Source organism: Nestor notabilis, unplaced genomic scaffold (assembly GCF_000696875.1).
Source record: "Nestor notabilis isolate BGI_N333 unplaced genomic scaffold, ASM69687v1 scaffold33539, whole genome shotgun sequence".
NCBI lineage: Eukaryota > Metazoa > Chordata > Aves > Psittaciformes > Psittacidae > Nestor > Nestor notabilis.
In genome coordinates, this window is record NW_009943832.1 from 33,113 (window position 1) to 44,011 (window position 10,899).

The 10,899-nt window shown below is 40.2% G+C and overlaps 1 protein-coding gene across 2 annotated transcripts in view; it reads left to right on the plus strand.

Annotated features, from left to right (window-relative positions):
• RAF1 (Raf-1 proto-oncogene, serine/threonine kinase) overlaps positions 1–10,447 on the plus strand; it is a 33,666-nt gene extending 23,219 nt beyond the window's left edge. For both annotated transcript variants that reach the window (XM_010022116.1, XM_010022115.1), the window contains exons 11-17: positions 505–589; positions 1,325–1,501; positions 2,495–2,541; positions 4,277–4,395; positions 6,274–6,405; positions 7,993–8,127; positions 9,325–10,447. In XM_010022116.1, coding sequence (XP_010020418.1) covers positions 505–589; positions 1,325–1,501; positions 2,495–2,541; positions 4,277–4,395; positions 6,274–6,405; positions 7,993–8,127; positions 9,325–9,465 — 836 coding nt within the window. In that variant the 3' untranslated portion in view covers positions 9,466–10,447. The remainder of the gene's footprint in view (positions 1–504; positions 590–1,324; positions 1,502–2,494; positions 2,542–4,276; positions 4,396–6,273; positions 6,406–7,992; positions 8,128–9,324) is intronic.
• The last annotated feature ends 452 nt before the right edge of the window (positions 10,448–10,899 follow it).

The following is a 10,899-nucleotide window of genomic DNA, read 5'->3' on the forward strand; positions in this document are numbered from 1 at the left end:
TGTATAGTTAGGGTTAGAAAGGACCTTAAGATCATCTAGTTCCAACCCCCTGCCGTAAGAGTACAAAGGTGTTTATATATGGGCACTAAAGCTGGATAGAAAAGGGAAAGTGATGAAACTTTGGATACTGTTTGGAAGCCAAGACACTCCGATGTTGAGGATGCAGCTACACTAGAATTCCTGCCTTTTCAACAGCTATTTCAGATGTTTGTGGCTTTATATCCTGCAAAAATCAGTCCTGTAGTGCTAGCCACAGTTAAAAACTAGAAGGGAAGCATGTGACCAATTAGTGACTTTTTGCATTAGACTGGAGATCAGATAAATGAATTGCTTGATATGGTGGAAGTTTGTATGTCTGCAGGAAAATCTTGACCTGTTATAAGTTAATAGAGGTGTACTGTGCACAGATTGGGAGTTTAAAGAATACCGTATATTAATGTTACTTTGAGGGAGGGGGGAAAAAAGCCGCGTTTTTAGTGTCTTTTCTGGTAACTGTATTTTCAGGGGATGTAGCAGTGAAGATACTAAAGGTTGTAGATCCAACCCCAGAACAGTTCCAGGCTTTCAGAAATGAAGTGGCTGTGTTAAGGTGAGTTGGTAGTTTCACTGCTAAACTGTTATTCCAAGGCACTCACTTGACTATTTTGCCTCCTTTAAGCTGTCTTGCCCAATATTCTATGTTTGATAGACACAAAAAGCAGATCTCCAGAGAAGAATAAACAAGAGGCAGTATAGTGACAGTTGTTGCAAGACAGGAGTCTTAATTCAGAAATAAATAAGTAGTATACTCTGATCTACACCACTCTTTTCTGCTTTCACATACTATTTTTGTACTGTCCAGTTAACTATCTGTAATGTTAATCCTGAAACTGAACCAGAGGACATAGGAACTATCTGTTTATTCCTTCACAGTTTTAGTGACCCTTCAGTTTCCTATTGGCATTCAGTCTTCTATCTAAATCTGTCACTTTTTCACAGCTTTCAGGGTGATTTCTAGTATTCCAGTAACTTTTCCTAATACCACTTGCGGGCATGAATGTTGGTTACTAATTTCCAAACCCTTGAATTCTCAAGGCAACTTTGTCTTGAAGGTTATTTTAAAAACTTCCTTGGAACTAAAAGGATTTTTAGTATTTTAACTGCAGAAAATCGGCATATTTTTATCTGTTTTGAACCCAAACTTTACACACACATAGCAAAAATGTTGCTGCAAACTCACGTTTGGACTCAAAGCTGAAACATGTTCCTTCAGGCAGGAATTTTTAAAAGCATTTGAAACCTTTTTTCCTAAAGGTACTAATTTATCTTTGCTACTTTCTTTTAGGAAGACTCGGCATGTTAATATTTTGCTCTTTATGGGCTACATGACTAAAGATAATCTGGCCATTGTAACGCAGTGGTGTGAAGGAAGCAGCCTGTATAAACACCTGCATGTTCAAGAGACCAAGTTCCAAATGTTCCAGCTCATTGATATTGCTCGGCAGACAGCACAGGGAATGGAGTGAGTAGGATCAACAGCAGTGCTGGCTATTTTTGTTCTTGGAACGGTGTTTCCCTTCTTATTCCCAAACCCTAATATGTGGAGTTACTCTCCTAAGATAGTAATGGATCTGAGTGGTACACCTGGTAAAAGAGTTTGTGCAGCCTTAATTTCAGCACTGTTGTATGCATTCTTATGTTGTATGCATTGGATTTAGTGGTTTTTTCCCCTGGGATTTGCCTTAGTTCATGTTAGACCACTAGTCACTTAACAGTCAGCTTTTCTGTGTTTTATCTTCTTTTGTAGCTTGAGGTCTTACTGTCACACAGTAGATGAGATCCTACTCTAAACACAGAATTAAGCTTTATTTTTTCCTTCCCTGTGTTACTGTAACATCACAGTGTTTGGCAAACACTAATTCGTACTCATGGTACTTCTGTGAGATGAGGGGATGCCTGTTCCTCTTCCACAGCTACAGACACAAACACGCAGGCATGTTTTGGAAGCTTTCTCCATACTCTTTCAGAACACATTGCAGTGTTCATAGTGAAGAACATGCTGACAATGGCTGACGCTGTCAGTGCTCATCCATTTTGCAGATCAGGACCCAGGTTTCCAGTCAGACACCCAGAAAACTAGGGACATATATTGTGACTGCAAATTAAAGCAGTTTCTAAAAAGTAAACCTGAGATAGCATGCGAATTTTACACATGAGAGGACAGCACCCAGTTCTAGGGCATTACACAGCTATGTAACAGTGATTAGTCTTCTTGCTTTCTGAGGTTTATTTACTACATTGCTTCTGCTTTCTGTAATGCATAAAGCAGTAGTCATCAGCTAGCACTTGCTAACTCTCTCTTTTCCCAAAGTAAAACACATCCTTTAAGTTAACTAAATCAAGTGTGTGAAATGGTTGAGTGTGTAATAAATTGTCACAGTGTCTATCAGTAAAGTGAAAGGCAAAGTTCATGCAAACAGCCTTCATAATGGCACTTCTGGTTTTTCTTTCACAGCTATTTACATGCAAAGAATATCATCCACAGAGACATGAAGTCCAATAGTATCCTTTTCTACCTTAATTGTGTTTCCTTTAATGTGGGTGATTTGTTGTTAATATGGGGCTTTTTGGGGGGTTGAAATAGCTGTTTCAGATGTGTGTAACTACTAATGAATAATTCAATGTCTTTAACCTGCCAGAGGGGAGATTGAGATGAGCTCTGAGGCACAAGCTCTTCCCTGTGAGGGTGCTGAGGCGCTGGCACAGGGTGCCCAGAGAAGCTGTGGCTGCCCCATCCCTGGCAGTGTTCAAGGCCAGGTTGGACACAGGGGCTTGGAGCAACCTGGTCTAGTGGAAGGTGTCCCTGCCCATGGCAGGGGGTTGGAACTGGATGAGCTTTAAGGTCCCTTCAGCCCAAACCGGTCTGGGATTCTGTGGATTCCTATGGATGAGTAAGAAGAAGTTACTTTTTAGCAAAGGCTTTCATAGAACATACTGCTTGTTTACCAAACTGCTGTGGCAGAGATGGGGAAAGATGTGCAACAGTTGTGCTCCAGAAGTGTCTTATTTTACTTGAATGGTATTTATGCAATTCTCTGTTACCCAAATGCTGTACTGGAGGGAAGCTGCACCCTTGACTTGGTGGGAGATGTGTGTGCATTTGCGTGCTGGTGTATGTGTGCAGATGTGGGGTTTGTCACTGTTCCCCAGGTATTTGTAATGCATTTAAAACCCCTTCACTTGACTGACAGGAATGAAACCAAAACTCTTTACTTTAAACTCAAGAAAAGGCTACACGTTACCACTATATTTCTTGCAAATACATACATTCAGTAATGCATCTGGAGTAAAAATGTTGTGAACTGATGTCTTTTGCCTTTCAAAATGTCTGCTTTGGAAATTGCCCAGAAGAACATCCCTTGACCTAGCAGCATAAAATGCAACTTCCTTTCATAAAATTCAAACAGAATGTTTTGCAAATATTAGCATAAAAGAATATACCAAGTTATTCCATAATGTAAGGAGATTCCCATTGTCACTTCATTTAGAAAAATAATCATTTTGGGATGTAGGAGGTCAGGAGTTTGTGATTCCTGATAATGATGACCATTTTTGTGGAGTAAATTAACTCCTTTCCTGACATGGGAGTGAGAACAAGGAGTCAGTCAGTCACGCTTATATTGTGAATCCTCTTTTTGAACATAAAACATTCTTAAATGAAGTTGTAAAATGGAATAACCCCAATAAAGAAAGTGCTACCTGTCAGTCCTTACAGACAATCTATTAAGTGGATAGTTTACATATAGTACAGATGTGGGTATTTCCAGTTAAGATAGGTAAATCGTGGCTAAATCTCAGATCATCAGCCAGAGAGCTTTGTGTAAAGAGATTTTATATTTGTTTCCACTTGTTTTTTCTTAGTTTCTTTTTTTGAGCTGTGATGACTTCTGTGTTGTTCCTCTGTGTGTCTCTTGACACTAGTTAGTTAAGTACCTGCATCATTGGTGTTAACTAACACAGTAGGTTTCTATCCTCGCCATAAAGATAAAAGTACAAATAATGCTGAAACATCTGGTCTTGTTCAGTCTTAAATGTTAACTCTGTAATATGGATGCCATAAAATTAGTTTTTTCCTGTTTAAAATACAACTTGAAGCAGGTTTAGATAAGTACCCAGCAGTATTTGTGGATAGTTGCCTTGCGTTTGTAATAACCTGAGCAGATACTTCGTATTTGTGTCAGAAAACTCAGAGGTGTTTACTCAAGTTTCCTGCAGAATTTCTTTAACAAATGCTTAGATATATTTCTTCATGAAGGCCTCACAGTGAAAATAGGAGACTTTGGTCTGGCAACTGTAAAATCCAGGTGGAGTGGATCTCAACAGGTGGAGCAGCCCACTGGATCAATCTTGTGGATGGTGAGCAAAACATTTCACTGATGTTAAATAGCTGCTTTCCCTCTGGTAATGTATGTTTTGGCAACTCAACACTATTGTAAACCTTTAAATTTAAATGAATCAACATATACTGTTGGTACTGTGTAGACATTTATTCCAGTTGTAGGACAAGTTAAAATTGAAGAATGAAGTGCTGGGGTGCTTAATTGTCCAAAGTAGACACCATTCACCGAAGGGTTCTCCTTTATTTTAAGTGTTCAGGGTAGAGACAGGGCTGTCAGTGGAACTGCAAGATGCTGTTCCAAGGGAGAGGAGAGCCTTTTTTCTGCCATAATCCTGCCTTTCCCCAGATGGGCTTGTCTCACAGGAGAGCAGACTTGCGTCTGTTTAATGGTGGCTTTGTGGGATCCTTTCTCTGCCTTCTTCATTGTGGCCTCTTCTTCCCCTCCTCCTTGCTTGGGACTTGGCACCACACTTGCTGATTGTGCATTTGGCAGCTTTGGCAGGGGATTGGGGAAGGGAGGGGGGGAGTGCTACTTCAAGTAGTAGGGAATGAGCAGAGTCATCTTTGGTACTATGGTGAGACATTTCATATATATGAAGCTGCTGCTGTTAGGCCCAGGACTGTCCCTCACCCTGCACCAGACAGTTGTGGTAGGTTTTGGGGCAGCTCAGAACCACAGCAGGTAAATGTCCATTTAGGAGCAGAATTCTTAAGTTCTAGTGGAAAGTTTATGGAGTTTCCTTTGGAAGCGGTACAGCGAAGTCCTTGTCTGAGAGGACATTCCCGACAGTTGCCCTCACCATAGAATCATAGACTGGTTAGGGTTGGAGTAAACCTTAAAGTATGTTTAACCTCTGCCAGAATTTAAAAGGAAGTTCCATCCTTTTCCTTCCCAAAATCACCTGGAGAAAATCTGTTTAGTAACTTTTCAAATGTGGGACTTAAGAAAGTAAATGGAAAACATGAACAGTGCCTGTCAGCAGGTTAAAAAGCATCATTAAAATCGTGCAAGAATGTCTTATTTAGGATTTAAAACTAACTTCCCTATAGGTATACCTATATACATGAAACATCTTCTGGGAAAAAAAAAACCCTGCAGTGTTGCTCTTTACAGTTTAGGGGTTTTATTTTAATCATTTCTAGACCATTCATCTTTGCTGAGTTTTCACTAAGTAGCAGGGGAGGTTGATTCTGTTTCCTTGGAAGTCAGTATAATCTCTTACTGGGTTTTGCTGTGGAACTGTTGAACTTTAACTAGTACTTTGCTCTGCACTGGTGAAGGGCTTTACAGGGGAAAAAACCCGTAGTCCACAGGAAAGGTGTTTTGATGGTTTATATCTTGTTTTATTCAATCATTTAACGTTGTTCTTTGAAGTTCTTTAGTTTTATCATTTTGCTTTGTTTTGCAAAGATGCATTTCTTTCCTGATCCTCACTATGTGCTATTTTATATTTTCATATTGCATGTAAATGTGTCAGTATCAATTTTACAAGGGAATGAAGCTGTATTAGAATTTTGTATTTTTCCTCTTTAACAGTGATACCTGTTTAAGAACTGATGGTGAGAGACTCAGACTCCCTTGAATATAAGATGTAGCAAAAGTCAATAAATAGTGCAAATTGGAATAATAAGTTTTACTAATGGTAAAATGCTCAGTGAATGAAAGCAGTGTTTGTTATTTACTCTCAAGTGCATTGATTATTTTTTTAACGAAGATGTAGAGTAGAACTGCCTGAGCTTCTCCAGAGCCTTGGGTAAAACATCAGAGGTTTTTGTTCACTCATTTTCGGTTGAGCTCACTCTGCTTTCCAAGTATTTTCCCTTCTCTTATCCTTTCCATTTCTAAGCTCTCTTAATATTGCTCATAATTTGTGTCTGGTTTCCTCCTTCTGCAGGCACCAGAAGTGATACGGATGCAGGACAGTAACCCATTTAGTTTTCAGTCAGATGTCTACTCCTATGGAATAGTATTATATGAACTCATGACAGGAGAGTTGCCATACTCCCACATAAACAACCGAGACCAGGTGAGAAACCCTCTTTGGATGCTGTGTTTCATTTCTGGGCAGGGTACATTTTGTTGTCCTCAAGAAATGTAAGACGAAGACAAATACAAAACAAGAACTGAAGTGGTGTTGGCAACATGATTTGTTTCAGCAATAAATCTGTGTGGGAGAATGTTTAAATATTGACAGTGACAGTTACTGAAAGGAAAAAAGATTTTTTTGTCATAAACATTTTAAGTGCCCTGTTAATTTATTCACAGTTAAAGCTTTTGGTACATCAGTAAAGATGTGACATTTCCCTTTCGATGTTAAGTACGTGGTTATTTTATCAAGATTGGATTCTGAGCTTTTTACTAATTGAGGAATCAATAGTGACTGTTGTCAATCAACCCTGTTAGTTTTGAATGTTTGTGTGATTTAGTCTTTGCTAAGTTCTGTTCTTAGCAATCCACTAACCAAGAATTACAAAGCAGCACATGCAGGACAGAGACGTCAACTGTTCTCTTCACACAGATGCTTTTTCTGGCTTAGTGAGTGTAGAACTAACTTGTTCTGCAGGGCATGAACTTCAGACTGCGGGATCTTCTTGATCTGTTTTACTTATCCTCAGTTGTGGTTTGTGAAGAGGCCCATTCTGTTGAGTTAAGGAAGGTTTTTCTTAGTTTTAAGACTGGGATATTGGAATGTGTTTTAATTCATAATATTAAAACTATGCGAGACTGTTGCAAAAGATGCGACTCTTGACCCCGAGGTAAGTTTCTGGGGAGGAATACAGTGTTTCCTGGAGAACAACACTGAGACCTTATTTCAGCAACATTATAGAGGCCTTTTTTTCCTTTTCTTGCTTTCTGAGGTGACAGCAGTTGAAAAAGAACCAGTAGCACAGTTAGTTCTGTTTGCCCCCCTCCCCAGTGAAACCCTCAACAGTCAAAGTCCCTCAACAACCAAACCTACCACCATTTTACCAGGTAATAGTCTTATCAGTACTATATAGTCAACTATTAAAGTTACTGGAAGTCTGATGAAAATCCTAAACAATGATCACATTAACTTGAACTAGAACAGAAAATGTGTTTTCCAACACTGATAAGATCTTTTACTGTTTGTCTTGAAACCAAACAACCCCCTTTTTTCTGCATTAGTTACAAAGATCCTTTTTCACTTGCTAGCTGTCCACCTCCTTTTGCAGCATTGTACAGAAATACCTGAAGGTACAACTCTACTGAGGGATTGTGCTGTTGTGCCAAATTGGCTGACTGCTCCTGACTGCTCAGACTGAGGGTCGCTCGTCACTGTAGCCTTCAGTTGAAGGACACTGACATGTCACGTCACGTCTGTGCCATGTAGCATCCCCTGTTCTGTTCTGAATGCAATAGCTCCTTCCCTTTTGAGCATTACAGAGCAGTGTTGCTCTGATTTAATCACATCCTCCATTACACAAACCCAGGACCATTGTTTCAGTTAACTAAGTGGGACAAGTTGACAAGGCTCTGCTGGTGCGTGTGCCTTTGGGACTCGTGTTTAATCCTTTGGGACACTAACACTATCCCCCCCAGTGAAACAACTCCTACAGCTTTGGTTTTCTGCTACTTGCTGCTTCTCTTTCAGATTATTTTCATGGTTGGCCGAGGGTATGCTTCTCCAGACCTCAGTAAACTGTACAAGAACTGCCCCAAAGCAATGAAGAGGCTTGTAGCAGATTGTTTGAAGAAAGTTAGGGAAGAACGACCTCTGTTTCCACAAGTAAGTGATTTCCTGCATCTCAGTTTCGGAGTATTTTATGAACAGCCATTAGCACATAAAACATTCTACACAGGTAGAGGTTTTGGTTTATATGAAGTGTATCTGCTTCCTATTTTTGTCTTTATTGATGTGTGCATTTCTCATAGCCCAGCTCCCTTAAGCAGTTTGTAATTCTGACTGTACATAGTTCCTGTAAGGGTCATTAAAACAATACTACGCATGATGCATGCATAGTATTGAAGCAGTGTTCGACTTACGCTAGAGCAGTTTGCTTTCAACAGTTGACCCATTTTAGAGATAAGCAAAAAAATAACCCCTAACATAACAAAACTGAAAACTATCTCTCTATTTACATCTCATTTTAGTGTAGGTTTGAGGGAAGACGAGACCATTCCCTTCCCCACAACTGAGAATAAGCAAACAAAATCTACCGAGGGATGTAAATTCATGTAGCAATTTTAGGTGTTTTTACCAATGGTACCTTTTCATGTCACTATGAACATGATGAAGGTACCTTTAAGTAGCTAGAATTAAGTATCTGCAGATTTTGGAGAAATAACTTGCTGTTACAATCAAGTACAGCTTTTGTTGTTTAAAGAGTTCTTTCTAAATGCTGTTTTATAAATAAATTGTTAGGCAGAAGATGCAATTCTGTCCCTGTTACTCTTGGAGGATTGCACAGATGCAAGTTAATTGATGGTAATGCCTGGGGACTAACAGAAAGTATCCTCCCATCCTCTGAAACTCAGTGAGACTCCACATGGCAATGAAACTGCATGGCAGAGTTTGATTATTCACACTGGAGTGTTCCAGCACCTCCACATAGTATGTTGTTGCTCTTAAAAGATACGCTGAAAGCTCTAAGAAAGGGGAATGTCTTTAACTTGCCAGAGGGGAGATTGAGATGAGCTCTTGGGCAGAAGCTCTTCTCTGTGAGGGTGCTGAGGCGCTGGCACAGGGTGCCCAGAGAAGCTGTGGCTGCCCCATCCCTGGCAGTGTTCAAGGCCAGGTTGGACACAGGGGCTTGGAGCAACCTGCTCTAGTGGAAGGTGTCCCTGCCCGTGGCAGGGCCTTGGAACTGGAGGAGCTTTAAGGTCCCTTCCAACACAAACCAGTCTGGGATTCTCTGATTAAGACTTACACAGAAAGAGCTGCTTGTCTAACAAGCCTTGTTTTACTGTTATGTGTTTCCCTCAGATACTGTCATCCATTGAATTGTTGCAACATTCTTTACCCAAAATCAACCGGAGTGCTTCCGAACCATCTCTGCACCGTGCTGCCCACACAGAGGACATAAATTCATGCACATTAACATCCACGAGACTGCCTGTGTTTTAGGATCATGCTCCACTTCCCTCGTCCTCTCCAGTGCTGGGAAAGGAACAGAAGTAACAGAAGTTGTGCTTTTAATGCCTCAGTGTACAGGATCAGTGCCAGCAGGATCATCTGCCTCCCAGTTTTCAGAACAAGCTGCTAAGGATTTCTGCAGTTCTTCCCCTGCAGGGACACAGCTCCACCTTGCCTTTTTCTACAGTTTCTTTTACTGGGATAGTTAACAGACTATAAATCAAGAGATCTATTACTATTTTTTTAATAGATGCACTTGAGCCTTATTTTTCCCATACCCAGAAGTGATGGCTGTTTCTTTGGCAGTGTTTCTGGATTGATTTGAATCTGTTGGTAACTTGGTGTTCTTTGCAGCAAGGATGGCTTGCCTCGGAGAGACGATGTGTTCTGGGGGTCTTCGAGGTGCCACTGCAGGCTGGGGGGTTTTCCTGACATGGGTATCTGCAACAAGACTGAGGGAAGAGGAAAAAAAACTTTCTGGAAATCAGCTCCTGCCTAAGAGCTTTCATCAAGCCAATGAAATAAGTTAAAATGCTAATTCAACACTAAATAGTTTTGCAATAGTTTTGCACATAGAAGAAAAACTCTTGCAAAAGAATGGAATATATTCTGAATTGTTCTGCTCAGAGAAGGAAGCTAGCCAGTCTTGCTATGGTCATCCTCAGTAACTTAAGCAGCTTACTTTGGTACTATGGACTTGTTTCCTGCAGCCCAGTGAGGTGGGAAGTACAGAAAGGCAGGCTTTTGTGGCTGAGAACAGGCTCATTAACACTCTCCTTATACTTCTGCAAAATGAGCATAGTCTTCATCCCATCTGAAGCTGTCGTCCAAGAGATGCACTATCGAGGAAACTGAGCATATACAGTTTTTCTTGCTGATTTGGGTTTTAATTTTGTTTTTATTGCTCCTGAGAAAATGCATTTATTGTAAGCCAAGGTTCCTCTGATTATCTTATTTTAATAAAATAAATTAAATTTTAGGTTGAAGATTCAATGTCATCATTTAATGTAGTAAATCCATCGCTCTGACATGTACATCTAGATTGGAAAAACTCAGAAAATGACATTCAGAATGATTTTTTAAAAGCAGTTTCAGTAAAACCACACTTGATACGACCACCTCCAGGTTTCCAGTCACTTCCATTACAGGATGGCTTTTATTCTACTGCAGCAACTTCCCAGCAGCATCTACTCGTTCAGGTACTACACTGCTGGACAATGAAGCTGTTGCACCGCTTTGGTTTTGCTGTGTTTTATCTTCCATGGCCCTGTTGTTTGTTCAGGTCCCAATGAGTGTTTTGTCTTGGCTGAACTCCACAGATGACAAAAAATAGGTGGGTTAATCTACGCATTTGTTTTTGAAATAGCATTCTGTTTAAATATGTTTATTAGGGACAGAATGGAAGCCAAGTCTCAGTTCCCTGCT